Raw genomic sequence first — 22,074 nt, forward strand, 5'->3', positions numbered from 1 at the left:
CACACCATGGTTGGTGATCTCCCAACACGAGTGGAGACGCAGCGTGTGAGTGGTGTAGCCCTGAGGGGAGGGAGGGACGGAGTGGGGGCGGGAGGGAGGGGGTCGGGGGGGGAGGGAGGGAGGGGGAGTGTGGGGAGGGAGGGAGGGGGTGGGGGGAGGGAGGGGGAGTGGGGGAGGGAGGGAGGGGGTGGGGGGGAGGGGGAGGGATGGAGGGGGAGGGAGGGAGGGACGGGGGGAGGGAGGGAGGGAGGGAGGGAGAGAGAGAGTGAAAGAGCAAGAGACAGGGAGAGAGAGAGAGAAAGAGCAAGAGCAAGAGACAGGGAGAGAGAGAGAGAGAGAAAGAGCAAGAGACAGGGAGAGAGAGAGAGAAAGAGCAAGAGCAAGAGACAGGGAGAGAAAGAGAGAGAGAGAGATAATGAGGTTTAGGATTATACTCATCATGAGAGGACCACAGTAATCTGAACTCATCATTAGAGGACCACAGTAATCTGATCTCATCATGAGAGGACCACAGTAATCTGAACTCATCATGAGAGGACCACAGTAATCTGAACTCATCATTAGAGGACCACAGTAATCTGAACTCATCTTGAGAGGACCACAGTAATCTGAACTCATCATGAGAGGACCACAGTAATCTGAACTCATCGTGAGAGAACCACAGTAATCTGATCTCATCATGAGAGGACCACAGTAATCTGAACTCATCATGAGAGGACCACAGTAATCTGAACTCATCATTAGAGGACCACAGTAATCTGAACTCATCTTGAGAAGACCACAGTAATCTGAACTCATCATGAGAAGACCACAGTAATCTGAACTCATCGTGAGAGAACCACAGTAATCTGATCTCATCATGAGAGGACCACAGTAACTCATCATGAGAGGACCACAGTAACTCATCATGAGAGGACCACAGTAACTCATCATGAGAGGACCACAGTAATCTGAACTCATCATGAGAGGACCACAGTAATCTGAACTCATCATGAGAGGACCACAGTAACTCATCATGAGAGGACCACAGTAACTCATCATGAGAGGACCACAGTAACTCATCATGAGAGGACCACAGTAATCTGAACTCATCATGAGAGGACCACAGTAACTCATCATGAGAGGACCACAGTAACTCATCATGAGAGGACCACAGTAATCTGAACTCATCTTGAGAGGACCACAGTAATCTGAACTCATCATGAGAGGACCACAGTAATCTGAACTCATCATGAGAGGACCACAGTAACTCATCATGAGAGGACCACAGTAACTCATCATGAGAGGACCACAGTAATCTGAACTCATCATGAGAGGACCACAGTAATCTGAACTCATCATGAGAGGACCACAGTAACTCATCATGAGAGGACCACAGTAACTCATCATGAGAGGACCACAGTAATCTGAACTCATCATGAGAGGACCACAGTAACTCATCATGAGAGGACCAATGATGACCACAGTAATCTGAACTCATCATGAGAGGACCAATGATGACCACAGTAATCTGAACTCATCATGAGAGGACCAATGATGACCACAGTAATCTGAACTCATCATGAGAGGACCACAGTAACTCATCATGAGAGGACCACAGTAACTCATCATGAGAGGACCACAGTAACTCATCATGAGAGGACCACAGTAATCTGAACTCATCATGAGAGGACCACAGTAATCTGAACTCATCATGAGAGGACCACAGTAATCTGAACTCATCATGACAGGACCACAGTAATCTGAACTCATCGTGAGAGGACCACAGTAATCTGAACTCATCATGAGAGGACCACAGTAATCTGAACTCATCATGAGAGGACCACAGTAATCTGAACTCATCATGAGAGGACCACAGTAATCTGAACTCATCATGAGAGGACCACAGTAATCTGAACTCATCATGACAGGACCACAGTAATCTGAACTCATCGTGAGAGGACCACAGTAATCTGAACTCATCATGAGAAGACCACAGTAATCTGAACTCATCATGAGAAGACCACAGTAATCTGAACTCATCGTGAGAGAACCACAGTAATCTGATCTCATCATGAGAGGACCACAATAATCTGAACTCATCGTGAGAGGACCAAAGTAATCTGATCTCATCATGAGAGGACCACAGTAATCTGAACTCATCATGAGAGGACCACAGTAACTCATCATGAGAGGACCACAGTAATCTGAACTCATCATTAGAGGACCACAGTAACTCATCATGAGAGGACCACAGTAACTCATCATTAGAGGACCACAGTAACTCATCATGAGAGGACCACAGTAACTCATCATGAGAGGACCACAGTAATCTGACTCATCATGAGAGGACCACAGTAATCTGAACTCATCATGAGAGGACCACAGTAACTCATCATGAGAGGACCACAGTAATCTGAACTCATCATGAGAGGACCACAGTAACTCATCATGAGAGGACCACAGTAACTCATCATGAGAGGACCACAGTAATCTGAACTCATCATGAGAGGACCACAGTAATCTGAACTCATCATGAGAGGACCACAGTAACTCATCATGAGAGGACCACAGTAACTCATCATGAGAGGACCACAGTAACTCATCATGAGAGGACCACAGTAACTCATCATGAGAGGACCACAGTAACTCATCATGAGAGGACCACAGTAACTCATCATGAGAGGTAGTAACTCATCATGAGAGGACCACAGTAACTCATCATGAGAGGACCACAGTGAATCAAACTCATCATGAGAGGACCACAGTAACTCATGTGAGAGGACCACAGTAATCTGAACTCATCTGAGAGGACCACAGTAACTCATCATGAGAGGACCACAGTAATCTGAACTCATCATGAGAGGACCACAGTAACTCATCATGAGAGGACCACAGTAACTCATCATGAGAGGACCACAGTAATCTGAACTCATCATGAGAGGACCACAGTAATCTGAACTCATCATGAGAGGACCACAGTAACTCATCATGAGAGGACCACAAAACATAGTAAACTCATCAGAGAGGACCACAGTAACTCATCATGAGAGGACCACAGTAATAACTCATCATGAGAGGACCACAGTAACTCATCATGAGAGGACCACAGTAACTCATCATGAGAGGACCACAGTAACTCATCATGAGAGGACCACAGTAACTCATCATGAGAGGACCACAGTAACTCATCATGAGAGGACCACAGGTGAACTCATCATGAGAGGACCACAGTAATCTGAACTCATCATGAGAGGACCACAGTAACTCATCATGAGAGGACCACAGTAATCTGAACTCATCATGAGAGGACACAGTAACTCATCAGTAATCTAACTCATCATGAGAGGACCATCAGTAATCTAACTCATCATGAGAGGACCACAGTAACTCATCATGAGAGGACCACAGTAACTCATCATGAGAGGACCACAGTAACTCATCATGAGAGGACCACAGTAACTCATCATGAGAGGACCACAGTAAGAACTCTGAGAGGACCACAGTAACTCATCATGAGAGGACCACAGTAACTCATCATGAGAGGACCACAGTAACTCATCATGAGAGGACCACAGTAACTCATCATGAGAGGACCACAGTAACTCATCATGAGAGGACCACAGTAACTCATCATGAGAGGACCACAGTAATCTGATCTCATCATGAGAGGACCACAGTAATCTGAACTCATCATGAGAGGACCACAGTAACTCATCATGAGAGGACCACAGTAACTCATCATGAGAGGACCACAGTAACTCATCATGAGAGGACCATATTAATCTGAACTCATCAGAGAGGACTCAGTAACTCATCGAGAGGACAGTAACTCAGTAATCTGAACTCATCATGAGAGGACCACAGTAACTCATCTGAGAGGACCACAGTAATCTGAACTCATCATGAGAGGACCACAGTAACTCATCATGAGAGGACCACAGTAACTCATCATGATAGGACCACAGTAATCTGAACTCATCATGAGAGGACCACAGTAACTCATCATGAGAGGACCACAGAACTCATCATGAGAGGACCACAGTAACTCATCATGAGAGGACCACAGTAACTCTCACAGTGAGAGAGGACCACAGTAACTCATCATGAGAGGACCACAGTAATCTGAACTCATCATGAGAGGACCACAGTAATCTGAACTCATCATGAGAGGACCACAGTAATCTGAACTCATCATGAGAGGACCACAGTAACTCATCATGAGAGGACCACAGTAATCTGAACTCATCATGAGAGGACCACAGTAACTCATCATGAGAGGACCACAGTAACTCATCATGAGAGGACCACAGTAACTCATCATGAGAGGACCACAGTAACTCATCATGAGAGGACCACAGTAATCTGAACTCATCATGAGAGGACCACAGTAACTCATCATGAGAGGACCACAGTAACTCATCATGAGAGGACCACAGTAACTCATCATGAGAGGACCACAGTAACTCATCGTGAGAGGACCACAGTAACTCATCATGAGAGGACCACAGTAACTCATCATGAGAGGACCACAGTAACTCATCATGAGAGGACCACAGTAACTCATCATGAGAGGACCACAGTAACTCATCATGAGAGGACCACAGTAATCTGAACTCATCATGAGAGGACCACAGTAACTCATCATGAGAGGACCACAGTAACTCATCATGAGAGGACCACAGTAATCTGAGAGGACCACAGTAACTCATCATGAGAGGACCACAGTAACTCATCATGAGAGGACCACAGTAACTCATCGTGAGAGGACCACAGTAACTCATCAGTAACTCATCATGAGAGGACTCACAGGACAACTCATCATGAGAGGACCACAGTAACTCATCATGAGAGGACCACAGTAACTCATCATGAGAGGACCACAGTAAATCTGAGAGGACAGTAATCTGAACTCATCATGAGAGGACCACAGTAACTCATCATGAGAGGACCACAGTAACTCATCATGAGAGGACCACAGTAATCTGAACTCATCATGAGAGGACCACAGTAATCTCATCATGAGAGGACCACAGTAACTCAGGAGAGGATCATCATCAGAGAGGACCACAGTAATCTGAACTCATCATGAGAGGACCACAGTAACTCATCATGAGAGGACCACAGGAACTCATCATGAGAGGACCACAGTAACTCATCATGAGAGGACCACAGTAACTCTCGTGAGAGGACCACTAACTCATGATGAGGACCACAGTAACTCATCATGAGAGGACCACAGTAACTCATCATGAGAGGACCACAGTAATCTAACTCATCATGAGAGGACCACAGTAACTCATCATGAGAGGACCACAGGAACTCATCATGAGAGGACCACAGTGAACTCATCATCATGAGAGGACCACAGTAACTCATCATGAGAGGACCACAGTAACTCATCATGAGAGGACCACAGTAACTCATCATGAGAGGACCACAGTAACTCATCATGAGAGGACCACAGTAACTCATCATGAGAGGACCACAGTAACTCATCATGAGAGGACCACAGTAACTCATCATGAGAGGACCACAGTAACTCATCATGAGAGGACCACAGTAATCTGAACTCATCATGAGAGGACCACAGTAACTCATCATGAGAGGACCACAGTAACTCATCATGAGAGGACCACAGTAACTCATCATGAGAGGACCATAGTAATCTGAACTCATCATGAGAGGACCACAGTAACTCATCATGAGAGGACCATAGTAATCTGAACTCATCATGAGAGGACCACAGTAACTCATCGTGAGAGGACCATAGTAATCTGAACTCATCATGAGAGGACCACAGTAACTCATCATGAGAGGACCACAGTAACTCATCATGAGAGGACCACAGTAACTCATCATGAGAGGACCACAGTAACTCATCATGAGAGGACCACAGTAATCTGAACTCATCATGAGAGGACCACAGTAACTCATCATGAGAGGACCACAGTAACTCATCATGAGAGGACCACAGGAACTCATCATGAGAGGACCACAGTAACTCATCATGAGAGGACCACAGTAATCTGAACTCATCATGAGAGGACCACAGTAACTCATCATGAGAGGACCACAGTAACTCATCATGAGAGGACCACAGTGAACTCATCATGAGAGGACCACAGTAACTCATCATGAGAGAGGACCATCAGTAACTCATCATGAGAGGACCACAGTAACTCATCGTGAGAGGACCACAGTAACTCATCGTGAGAGGACCACAGTAACTCATCATGAGAGGACCACAGTAACTCATCATGAGAGGACCACAGTAATCTGAACTCATCATGAGAGGACCACAGTAACTCATCATGAGAGGACCACAGTAACTCATCATGAGAGGACCACAGTAATCTGAACTCATCATGAGAGGACCACAGTAACTCATCATGAGAGGACCACAGTAATCTGAACTCATCATGAGAGGACCACAGTAACTCATCATGAGAGGACCACAGTAACTCATCATGAGAGGACCACAGTAACTCATCATGAGAACTCATCATGAGGACCACAGTAACTCATCATGAGAGGACCACAGTAACTCATCATGAGAGGACCACAGTAACTCATCATGAGAGGACCACAGTAATCTGAGAGGACCACAGAACTCATCATGAGAGGACCACAGTAAGTAATCATCATGAGAGGACCACAGTAACTCATCATGAGAGGACCACAGTAATCTGAACTCATCATGAGAGGACCACAGTAACTCATCATGAGAGGAACTCATCATGAGAGGACCACAGTAACTCATCATGAGAGGACCACAGTAACTCATCATGAGAGGACCACAGTAACTCATCATGAGAGGACCACAGTAATCGTGAGAGGACCACAGTAACTCATCGTGAGAGGACCACAGTAACTCATCATGAGAGGACCACAGTAACTCATCGTGAGAGGACCACAGTAACTCATCGTGAGAGGACCACAGTAACTCATCATGAGAGGACCACAGTAACTCATCGTGAGAGGACCACAGTAATCTGAACTCATCATGAGAGGACCACAGCAACTCATCGTGAGAGGACCACAGTAACTCATCATGAGAGGACCACAGTAATCTGAACTCATCATGAGAGGACCACAGGAACTCATCATGAGAGGACCACAGTAATCTGAACTCATCATGAGAGGACCACAGTAACTCATCATGAGAGGACCACAGGAACTCATCATGAGAGGACCACAGTAACTCATCATGAGAGGACCACAGTAACTCATCATGAGAGGACCATCATGAGAGGACCACAGGAACTCATCATGAGAGGAACTCATCATGAGAGGACCACAGTAACTCATCATGAGAGGACCACAGTAATCTGAACTCATCATGAGAGGACCACAGTAACTCATCATGAGAGGACCACAGTAACTCATCATGAGAGGACCACAGTAACTCATCATGAGAGGACCACAGTAACTCATCATGAGAGGACCACAGTAACTCATCATGAGAGGACCACAGTAATCTGAACTCATCATGAGAGGACCACAGTAACTCATCATGAGAGGACCACAGTAACTCATCATGAGAGGACCACAGTAACTCATCATGAGAGGACCACAGTAACTCATCATGAGAGGACCACAGTAACTCATCTGAGAGGACCACAGTAACTCATCATGAGAGGACAGGTAACTCATCATGAGAGGACAGTAACTCATCATGAGAGGACCACAGTAATCTGAACTCATCATGAGAGGACCACAGTAATCTGAACTCATCATGAGCCTTTCAGTGACCCCTCTCTTGAAGGAAAAACAGGTCCATTTCCTGCAGTTCTACACATTTTTCCACGGCAGCGGAGAGAAGACTTTCCGATTTTATAATAACTTCATGCAATTCTACAAAAAAATGTACGTGACATGTATGATCAATGGCGGCCCCTCCGGCCGGTAGGGGAACTGATCTGCGGGCCTACAGAGAGGACGGGGGAGAGGGGAAGGGAAGACGTGTGTGTGTGTGTACCAGTAGCTGTGTGCTCTCTATAAGTGTGTAGGATTGTAACCTACCTGTTTGGCTGTGAAGTAAGCCATGGCTGTGTCGGTTACGTGGTAGGCCTGCAGGCTGAGCTCTGACAGGTTGGGCAGTAGCTGTGAGATGGCAGCGATGGCGTCGTCTGCTACGTTGATACAGTCGCTGACGCTGAGCGAGGTGAGCCGTGCGTTCAGGCTGGACCACAGACCGGCCTCAGTGAAGTCATTACAACCGGCCAACTCCAGGTGCATCAGACCCTGCATCTGTTCCAGCATCACCTACACACACCAGACAACACACTGAGATTACACAATACACACACCGCTATCCAGCATCACCTACACACACCAGACAACACACTGAGATTACACAATACACACACCGCTATCCAGCATCACCTACACACACCAGACAACACACTGAGATTACACAATACACACACCGCTATCCAGCATCACCTACACACACCAGACAACACACTGAGATTACACAATACACACACCGCTATCCAGCATCACCTACACACACCAGAGACAACACACTGAGATTACACAATACACACACCGCTATCCAGCATCACCTACACACACCAGACAACACACTGAGATTACACAATACACACACCGCTATCCAGCATCACCTACACACACCAGAGACAACACACTGAGATTACACAATACACACACCGCTATCCAGCATCACCTACACACACCAGACAACACACTGAGATTACACAATACACACACCGCTATCCAGCATCACCTACACACACCAGACAACACACTGAGATTACACAATACACACACCGCTATCCAGCATCACCTACACACACACCAGACAACACACTGAGATTACACAATACACACACCGCTATCCAGCATCACCTACACACACCAGACAACACACTGAGATTACACAATACACACACCGCTATCCAGCATCACCTACACACACCAGACAACACACTGAGATTACACAATACACACACCGCTATCCAGCATCACCTACACACACCAGAGACAACACACTGAGATTACACAATACACACACCGCTATCCAGCATCACCTACACACACCAGACAACACACTGAGATTACACAATACACACACCGCTATCCAGCATCACCTACACACACCAGAGACAACACACTGAGATTACACAATACACACACCGCTATCCAGCATCACCTACACACACCAGAGACAACACACTGAGATTACACAATACACACACCGCTATCCAGCATCACCTACACACACCAGACAACACACTGAGATTACACAATACACACACCGCTATCCAGCATCACCTACACACACCAGACAACACACTGAGATTACACAATACACACACCGCTATCCAGCATCACCTACACACACCAGACAACACACTGAGATTACACAATACACACACCGCTATCCAGCATCACCTACACACACCAGAGACAACACACTGAGATTACACAATACACACACCGCTATCCAGCATCACCTACACACACCAGACAACACACTGAGATTACACAATACACACACCGCTATCCAGCATCACCTACACACACCAGACAACACACTGAGATTACACAATACACACACCGCTATCCAGCATCACCTACACACACCAGACAACACACTGAGATTACACAATACACACACCGCTATCCAGCATCACCTACACACACCAGACAACACACTGAGATTACACAATACACACACCGCTATCCAGCATCACCTACACACACCAGACAACACACTGAGATTACACAATACACACACCGCTATCCAGCATCACCTACACACACCAGAGACAACACACTGAGATTACACAATACACACACCGCTATCCAGCATCACCTACACACACCAGACAACACACTGAGATTACACAATACACACACCGCTATCCAGCATCACCACACACACCAGACAACACACACTGAGATTACACAATACACACACCGCTATCCAGCATCACCTACACACACCAGAGACAACACACTGAGATTACACAATACACACACCGCTATCCAGCATCACCTACACACACCAGAGACAACACACTGAGATTACACAATACACACACCGCTATCCAGCATCACCTACACACACCAGAGACAACACACTGAGATTACACAATACACACACCGCTATCCAGCATCACCTACACACACCAGACAACACACTGAGATTACACAATACACACACCGCTATGCAGCATCACCTACACACACCAGAGACAACACACACTGAGATTACACAATACACACACCGCTATCCAGCATCACCTACACACACCAGACAACACACACTGAGATTACACAATACACACACCGCTATCCAGCATCACCTACACACACCAGACAACACACACTGAGATTACACAATACACACACCGCTATCCAGCATCACCTACACACACCAGAGACAACACACTGAGATTACACAATACACACACCGCTATCCAGCATCACCTACACACACCAAACAACACACTGAGATTACACAATACACACAGCTATCCAGCATCACCTACACACACCAGACAACACACACTGAGATTACACAATACACACACCGCTATCCAGCATCACCTACACACACCAGAGACAACACACTGAGATTACACAATACACACACCGCTATCCAGCATCACCTACACACACCAGACAACACACTGAGATTACACAATACACACACCGCTATCCAGCATCACCTACACACACCAGAGACAACACACTGAGAATACACAATACACACCGCTATTCAGCATCACCTACACACTCAGACAACACACTCTGATACAACTCTATCCAGCATCACCTACACACTCTGAGACAACTCTGAGATTACACAATACAACCGCTATCCAGCATCACTCTATACAACACCAGACAACACACTGAGATTACAATACTACACCACTATCCAGCATCACCTACACACACCAGAGACAACACACTGAGATTACACAATACACACACCGCTATAACAGCATCACCTACACACACCAGACAACACACACTGAGATTAACAATACACACTATCCAGCATCACCTGATACACACCAGAGACAACACACTGAGACAACTCAATACAACACCGCTATCCAGCATCACCTACACACACCAGAGACAACACACTGAGATTACACAATATACAACTATCCAGCATCACCTGACACACACTCTGATACATGGCGCTTGTAACTCTGATACAACTCTGAGAATGTATGCAACATGACTGTAAGTCGCTTTGGATAAAACGTCAGATACAATGGCATATAATTATTATTATTATTATTACAACACACTGATTACACAATACACACACACACAGCTATAGCATCACTGATACAACACATAACTCTGATACAACTCTGATACAACTCTGATACAACTCTGATACAACTCTGATACAACTCTGATACAACTCTGATATAACTGATATAACTGATACAACTCTGATACAACTCTGATACAACTCTGATACAACTCTGATACAACTCTGATATAACTCTGATACAACTCTGATACAACTCTGATACAACTCTGATATAACTCTGATATAACTCTGATACAACTCTGATACAACTCTGATACAACTCTGATATAACTGATACAACTCTGATACAACTCTGATACAACTGATATAACTGATACAACTCTGATACAACTCTGATACAACTCTGATACAACTGATACAACTCTGATATAACTCTGATACAACGCTCTCATCCAACACTTCCCAACTGCCCCTGATATCGCGCCGTCCCAACCTTCGCTCTCTCTCCCCCGCTACAACTCTCCTCTTCCATCCTATCTTCTCTTCCCTCTGCTCAAACTTTCCAACCTATCTCCTGATTCTGCCTCCTCAACCTCCTCTCCTCCCTTCTGCATCCTTTGACTCCCTATGTCCCCTATCCCTCCAGGCCGGCTGGTCCTCCCCTCCCGCTGTGGCTCGACGACTCATTGCGAGCTCACAGAACAGGGCTCCGGGCAGCCGAGCGGGAAATGGAGGAAAACTCGCCTCCCCTGCGGACCTGGCATCCTTTCACTCCCTCCTCTCTACATTTCCTCCTCTGTCTCTGCTAAAGCCACTTTCTACCATTCTAAGTTCCAAGCATCTGCCTCTAACTAACTCTCCTCCCTCCTGAATCCTCCCCCCCCTCCCTCCCTCCTCCTCTCTGCAGATGATATACCATTTTGATAAAGAAGGTCGATGACATCCGATCCTATAAATCAAACTGACCGCTGGTTCTGCTCACACTGCCCTACCCTATGCTCTGACCTCTTTCTCCTCTCTCTCCAGATGACAGTCTTGTGACGGCCGGCCGCCCAACAACCTGCCCGCTTACCCTGATCCCCTCCTCTCTTCTCCAGATATTTAACTTCTCCCTTATCATAACTCAACTCATATAACTCGTCTTATAACTGCACCCCTTCTGAAAAACCTCTGATCCCTCCGATGTCTGATACAACCAGTATCCCTTCTCTGATATAACTCTTGATATAACCGCTATCTCTCTCAGAATGACCTTCTTGATCCAAACCAGTCAGGTTTCAAGACTAGTCATTCAACTGAGACTGCTCTTACTCTGATCACGGATCCGCACTGCTAAAGCTAACTCTCTCTCCTCTGCTCTCATCCTTCTAGACTATCGGCTGCCTTCGATACTGTGAACCATCAATCCTCCTCTCCACCCTCTAGTTGGGCATCTCCGGCTGGCCCACGCTTGATTGCGTCCTACCTGACAGGTCGCTCCTACCAGGTGGCGTGGCGAGAATCTGTCTCCTCACCACAACTCTCACCACTGGTGTCCCCCAGGGCTCTGTTCTAGGCCCTCTCTTATTCTGATACACCAAGTCACTTGGATATAACCTCACATGGTCTCTCCTATCATTGCAACTCTGATACACACTGATTAATCTTCTCCTTTCCCCTTCTGATGACCAATCTCTGCATGTCTGGCAGAGTGTGGATGACGGATCACCACCTCAAGCTGAACAACTCCTCTTATAACTCTGATACCCGCTCCATGATCTCGCCATCACTTGACAACTCCTCCTCCTAGAGCTAAGAACGTGATCCTGGACAACACCCTGACGTTCTCAACTAACATCAGGCGGTAACTCTGATACAACATCCGCAGAGTACGACCCTGCCTCACACAGGAAGCTGCAGGTCCTAATCTGTCATAACGTCTTGATTATAACTTCGCTGTTGGCTGGGCTCCCTCTGCCATATAACCCCTACAACTCATCCAGAACGCCGCAGCCCGTCTGGTGTTCAACCTTCCCAAGTTCTCTGACGTCACCCCGCTCTGATCCACTGGCTTCCAGTTGAAGCTGATTACAAGACCATGGTGCTGATATAACTGCTGTACAACCTGATACCTCCAGGCTCTGATAGGCCCTACACCCAAAACTGTTCATCCACCTCTGGCCTATAACTCCCTACCACTGATATAACTCATATCAAAACTGTTCGCTGATCTGGCCCCCAATGGTGGAACAATATAACTGATAGGACAGTGATATCAATCACCACCTTCCGGAGACACCTGAAAACTCAAGGAATATAACTGATATAACTCTCTCCCCCAACAAGATTTAGATGCAACTCTGTTCCAACTCTGATATAACTGATATCGCTCTGGATAGAGCGTCTGCTAAATGACTTAAATGTAAATGATAAATGTGATATAACTGATATAACTCTGATATAACTCTGATATAACTCTGATACAACTCGGATATAACTGATACAACTCTGATATAACTGATACAACTCTGATATAACTCTGATATAACTCTGATACAACTCTGATATAACTCTGATATAACTCTGATATAACTCTGATACAACTCTGATACAACTCTGATACAACTCTGATATAACTCTGATATAACTCTGATATAACTCTGATATAACTCTGATATAACTCTGATATAACTCTGATATAACTCTGATATAACTCTGATATAACTCTGATATAACTGATACAACTCTGATACAACTCTGATACAACTCTGATACAACTCTGATATAACTCTGATATAACTCTGATATAACTCTGATATAACTCTGATATAACTCTGATATAACTCTGATACAACTCTGATACAACTCTGATACAACTCTGATATAACTCTGATATAACTCTGATATAACTCTGATATAACTCTGATATAACTCTGATATAACTCTGATATAACTCTGATATAACTCTGATATAACTCTGATACAACTCTGATACAACTCTGATATAACTCTGATATAACTCTGATATAACTCTGATATAACTCTGATATAACTCTGATATAACTCTGATATAACTCTGATACAACTCTGATATAACTGATATAACTGATATAACTGATATAACTCTGATACAACTCTGATATAACTGATACAACTCTGATATAACTCTGATACAACTCTGATACAACTCTGATATAACTGATATAACTGATATAACTCTGATATAACTCTGATATAACTCTGATACAACTCTGATACAACTCTGATATAACTCTGATACAACTCTGATACAACTCTGATACAACTCTGATATAACTCTGATATAACTCTGATATAACTCTGATACAACTCTGATACAACTCTGATACAACTCTGATACAACTCTGATATAACTCTGATATAACTCTGATACAACTCTGATACAACTCTGATATAACTCTGATATAACTCTGATATAACTCTGATACAACTCTGATATAACTCTGATATAACTCTGATATAACTCTGATATAACTCTGATATAACTCTGATACAACTCTGATACAACTCTGATATAACTCTGATATAACTCTGATATAACTCTGATATAACTCTGATATAACTCTGATACAACTCTGATACAACTCTGATATAACTCTGATATAACTCTGATATAACTCTGATACAACTCTGATATAACTCTGATATAACTCTGATACAACTCTGATACAACTCTGATATAACTGATATCTGATATAACTCTGATATAACTCTGATACAACTCTGATACAACTGATACAACTCTGATATAACTCTGATACAACTCTGATACAACTCTCTGATACAACTCTGATACAACTCTGATACAACTCTGATACAACTCTGATACAACTCTGATACAACTCTGATATAACTCTGATATAACTCTGATACAACTCTGATATAACTGATACAACTGATACAACTCTGATACAACTCTGATACAACTCTGATACAACTCTGATACAACTCTGATACAACTCTGATACAACTCTGATACAACTGATACAACTCTGATACAACTGATACAACTCTGATATAACTCTGATACAACTCTGATATAACTCTGATATAACTGATATAACTCTGATACAACTCTGATACAACTCTGATACAACTGATACAACTCTGATATAACTCTGATACAACTCTGATATAACTCTGATACAACTCTGATATAACTGATACAACTGATACAACTCTGATACAACTCTGATATAACTCTGATACAACTGATACAACTCTGATACAACTACAACTCTGATACAACTGATACAACTCTGATACAACTGATACAACTCTGATATAACTCTGATACAACTCTGATATAACTCTGATACAACTGATACAACTCTGATATAACTCTGATACAACTCTGATATAACTCTGATACAACTGATACAACTCTGATACAACTCTGATATAACTCTGATACAACTCTGATACAACTCTGATACAACTCTGATACAACTCTGATATAACTGATATAACTCTGATATAACTGATATAACTCTGATACAACTCTGATATAACTCTGATACAACTCTGATACAACTCTGATATAACTCTGATATAACTGATATAACTCTGATATAACTGATATAACTCTGATATAACTGATATAACTCTGATATAACTGATATAACTCTGATACAACTCTGATATAACTCTGATATAACTCTGATACAACTCTGATATAACTGATATAACTCTGATATAACTGATATAACTCTGATATAACTGATATAACTCTGATATAACTGATATAACTCTGATACAACTCTGATATAACTGATATAACTGATACAACTCTTATATAACTGATATAACTCTGATATAACTCTGATACAACTCTGATATAACTCTGATATAACTGATATAACTCTGATACAACTCTGATACAACTCTGATACAACTCTGATACAACTCTGATATAACTCTGATACAACTCTGATACAACTCTGATATAACTCTGATATAACTCTGATATAACTCTGATACAACTCTGATACAACTCTCTGATACAACTCTGATACAACTCTGATACAACTCTGATATAACTCTGATATAACTCTGATATAACTCTGATATAACTCTGATACAACTCTGATACAACTCTGATACAACTCTGATACAACTCTGATACAACTCTGATACAACTCTGATATAACTCTGATACAACTCTGATACAACTGATATAACTCTGATACAACTCAACTCTGATACAACTCTGATACAACTCTGATACAACTGATATAACTGATACAACTCTGATACAACTCTGATATAACTCTGATATAACTCTGATACAACTCTGATACAACTCTGATACAACTCTGATACAACTCTGATACAACTCTGATATAACTCTGATATAACTCTGATACAACTCTGATATAACTCTGATATAACTCTGATACAACTCTGATATAACTCTGATATAACTCTGATACAACTCTGATATAACTCTGATATAACTCTGATACAACTCTGATACAACTCTGATACAACTCTGATACAACTCTGATACAACTCTGATACAACTCTGATACAACTCTGATATAACTGATACAACTCTGATATAACTGATACAACTCTGATACAACTCTGATAACTGATATAACTCTGATATAACTCTGATATAACTCTGATATAACTCTGATATAACTCTGATATAACTCTGATATAACTCTGATATAACTGATACAACTCTGATATAACTCTGGATATAACTCTGATACAACTCTGATATAACTCTGATACAACTCTGATACAACTCTGATACAACTCTGATACAACTCTGATACAACTCTGATACAACTCTGATACAACTCTGATATAACTGATACAACTCTGATATAACTCTGATACAACTCTGATACAACTCTGATATAACTCTGATATAACTCTGATATAACTCTGATACAACTGATACAACTCTGATACAACTGATATAACTGATATAACTCTGATACAACTCTGATACAACTCTGATACAACTCTGATATAACTCTGATACAACTCTGATACAACTGATATCTGATATAACTCTGATACAACTCTACAACTGATATAACTGATATAACTCTGATACAACTCTGATACAACTCTGATATAACTCTGATACAACTCTGATACAACTCTGATACAACTCTGATATAACTCTGATATAACTCTGATATAACTCTGATACAACTCTGATACAACTCTGATACAACTCTGATACAACTCGGATACAACTCTGATACAACTCTGATACAACTCTGATACAACTCTGATATAACTCTGATACAACTCTGATATAACTCTGATATAACTCTGATATAACTCTGATACAACTCTGATATAACTCTGATACAACTCTGATACAACTCTGATACAACTCTGATACAACTCTGATACAACTCTGATACAACTCTGATACAACTCTGATACAACTCTGATATAACTGATACAACTCTGATACAACTCTGATACAACTCTGATACAACTGATATAACTCTGATACAACTCTGATACAACTCTGATACAACTCTGATACAACTCTGATATAACTCTGATACAACTCTGATATAACTCTGATATAACTCTGATATAACTCTGATACAACTCTGATACAACTCTGATATAACTCTGATACAACTCTGATATAACTGATATAACTCTGATACAACTCTGATATAACTCTGATACAACTCTGATATAACTGATATAACTGATATAACTCTGATACAACTCTGATACAACTCTGATACAACTCTGATACAACTCTGATACAACTCTGATATAACTCTGATACAATGATACAACTCTGATATAACTGATATAACTCTGATATAACTCTGATATAACTCTGATATAACTGATATAACTCTGATACAACTCGGATATAACTGATATAACTCTGATACAACTCTGATACAACTCTGATACAACTCGGACTCTGATATAACTCTGATACAACTCTGATACAACTGATACAACTCTGATACAACTCTGATACAACTCTGATATAACTGATACAACTCTGATACAACTCTGATATAACTCTGATATAACTCTGATACAACTCTGATACAACTCTGATATAACTGATATAACTCTGATACAACTCTGATATAACTGATATAACTCTGATATAACTCTGATACAACTCTGATACAACTCTGATATAACTGATATAACTCTGATACAACTCTGATATAACTCTGATACAACTCTGATACAACTCTGATACAACTCTGATATAACTCTGATATAACTCTGATATAACTCTGATACAACTCTGATACAACTCTGATACAACTCTGATACAACTCTGATACAACTCTGATACAACTCTGATACAACTCTGATACAACTCTGATACAACTCTGATATAACTCTGATATAACTCTGATATAACTCTGATATAACTCTGATACAACTCTGATACAACTCTGATATACCTGATACAACTCTGATACAACTCTGATACAACTCTGATACAACTCTGATACAACTCTGATATAACTCTGATATAACTCTGATACAACTCTGATACAACTCTGATACAACTCTGATACAACTCTGATATAACTCTGATACAACTCTGATATAACTCTGATACAACTCTGATACAACTCTGATATAACTCTGATATAACTCTGATATAACTCTGATATAACTCTGATACAACTCTGATACAACTCTGATATACCTGATACAACTCTGATACAACTCTGATACAACTCTGATATAACTCTGATATAACTCTGATATAACTCTGATACTCTGATACAACTCTGATATACCTGATACAACTCTGATACAACTCTGATACAACTCTGATATAACTCTGATACAACTCTGATATAACATATAACTCTGATACAACTCTGATACAACTCTGATACAACTCTGATACAACTCTGATACAACTCTGATATAACTGATACAACTCTGATACAACTCGGATATAACTGATATAACTCTGATACAACTCTGATATAACTCTGATACAACTCTGATATAACTGATACAACTCTGATACAACTCGGATATAACTGATATAACTCTGATATAACTCTGGTATAACTCTGATATAACTCTGATATAACTCTGATACAACTCTGTATAACTCTGATATAACTGATACAACTCTGGATATAACTCTGATATAACTCTGATACAACTCTGATATAACTCTGATACAACTCTGATACAACTCTGATACAACTCTGATACAACTCTGATACAACTCTGATACAACTCTGATACAACTCGGATATAACTCTGATACAACTCTGATATAACTGATATAACTCTGATATAACTCTGATATAACTCTGATATAACTCTGATACAACTGATACAACTCTGATATAACTGATATAACTCTGATACAACTCTGATACAACTGATACAACTCTGATATAACTCTGATACAACTCTGATACAACTGATATAACTGATATAACTCTGATACAACTCTGATACAACTCGGATACAACTCTGATACAACTCTGATACAACTCTGATACAACTCTGATACAACTCTGATATAACTCTGATACAACTCTGATATAACTCTGATATAACTCTGATACAACTCTGATATAACTCTGATATAACTCTGATACAACTCTGATATAACTGATACAACTCTGATACAACTCTGATATAACTCTGATACAACTCTGATACAACTCTGATACAACTCTGATACAACTCTGATACAACTCTGATATAACTCTGATATAACTCTGATACAACTCTGATACAACTCTGATACAACTCTGATACAACTCTGATATAACTCTGATACAACTCTGATATAACTGATATAACTCTGATACAACTCTGATACAACTCTGATATAACTCTGATACAACTCTGATACAACTCGGATATAACTGATACAACTCTGATATAACTCTGATACAACTCTGATACAACTCTGATACAACTCTGATACAACTCTGATATAACTCTGATATAACTCTGATACAACTCTGATACAACTCTGATACAACTCTGATACAACTCTGATATAACTCTGATATAACTCTGATATAACTCTGATACAACTCTGATACAACTCTGATATAACTCTGATATAACTCTGATATAACTCTGATACAACTCTGATACAACTGATACAACTCTGATACAACTCTGATATAACTCTGATAACTCTGATACAACTCTGATACAACTCTGATACAACTCTGATACAACTCTGATATAACTCTGATATAACTCTGATATAACTCTGATACAACTCTGATACAACTCTGATACAACTCTGATATAACTGATATAACTCTGATACAACTCTGATATAACTGATATAACTCTGATACAACTCTGATACAACTCTGATACAACTCTGATATAACTCTGATATAACTCTGATATAACTCTGATATAACTCTGATACAACTCTGATACAACTCTGATACAACTCTGATACAACTCTGATACAACTCGGATACAACTCTGATACAACTCTGATACAACTCTGATACAACTCTGATATAACTCTGATATAACTCTGATACAACTCTGATACAACTCTGATACAACTCTGATATAACTCTGATACAACTCTGATACAACTCTGATACAACTCTGATACAACTCTGATATAACTCTGATACTGATACAACTCTGATACAACTCTGATATAACTCTGATATAACTCTGATATAACTCTGATATAACTCTGATACAACTCTGATACAACTCTGATACAACTCTGATATAACTGATATAACTCTGATACAACTCTGATATAACTCTGATATAACTCTGATACAACTCTGATACAACTCTGATACAACTTGATATAACTCTGATATAACTCTGATATAACTCTGATACAACTCTGATACAACTCTGATACAACTCTGATACAACTCGGATACAACTCTGATACAACTCTGATACAACTGATATAATGATACAACTCTGATACAACTCTGATACAACTGATATAACTCTGATATAACTGATATAACTCTGATACAACTCTGATACAACTCTGATACAACTCTGATATAACTCTGATATAACTCTGATACAACTCTGATACAACTCTGATACAACTCTGATACAACTCTGATATAACTGATATAACTCTGATACAACTCTGATATAACTGATATAACTCTGATATAACTCTGATACAACTCTGATACAACTCTGATATAACTGATATAACTCTGATACAACTCTGATACAACTCTGATACAACTCTGATACAACTCTGATATAACTCTGATACAACTCTGATACAACTCTGATACAACTCTGATATAACTGATATAACTCTGATATAACTGATATAAACTCTGATACAACTCTGATACAACTCTGATACAACTCTGATACAACTCTGATACAACTCTGATACAACTCTGATATAACTGATATAACTCTGATATAACTCTGATACAACTCTGATACAACTCTGATACAACTCTGATACAACTCTGATACAACTCTGATATAACTCTGATATAACTCTGATATAACTCTGATATAACTCTGATATAACTCTGATACAACTCTGATATAACTCTGATATAACTCTGATATAACTCTGATACAACTCTGATACAACTCTGATACAACTCTGATATAACTCTGATATAACTCTGATACAACTCTGATACAACTCTGATACAACTCTGATACAACTCTGATATAACTCTGATATAACTGATATAACTCTGATACTGATATAACTCTGATATAACTGATACAACTCTGATACAACTCTGATACAACTCTGATACAACTCTGATATAACTGATATAACTCTGATACAACTGATACAACTC

The 22,074-nt window shown here is 40.8% G+C and overlaps 1 protein-coding gene across 1 annotated transcript in view; it reads right to left on the reverse strand.

The window, feature by feature from the left end:
• Positions 1-22,074, reverse strand: part of fbxl16 (F-box and leucine-rich repeat protein 16) — a 125,085-nt gene that overhangs the window by 25,944 nt on the left and 77,067 nt on the right. Inside the window, exons 3-4 of the mRNA XM_052520029.1 lie at positions 8,005-8,247; positions 1-60 (exon numbers count right to left, since the gene is read on the reverse strand). The exon at positions 1-60 is cut by the window's left edge and continues 206 nt beyond it. Of these exons, the coding sequence (XP_052375989.1) occupies positions 1-60; positions 8,005-8,247 (303 nt within the window). The remainder of the gene's footprint in view (positions 61-8,004; positions 8,248-22,074) is intronic.

This window comes from Oncorhynchus keta, chromosome 5 (genome assembly GCF_023373465.1).
Source record: "Oncorhynchus keta strain PuntledgeMale-10-30-2019 chromosome 5, Oket_V2, whole genome shotgun sequence".
Classification (NCBI taxonomy): domain Eukaryota; kingdom Metazoa; phylum Chordata; class Actinopteri; order Salmoniformes; family Salmonidae; genus Oncorhynchus; species Oncorhynchus keta.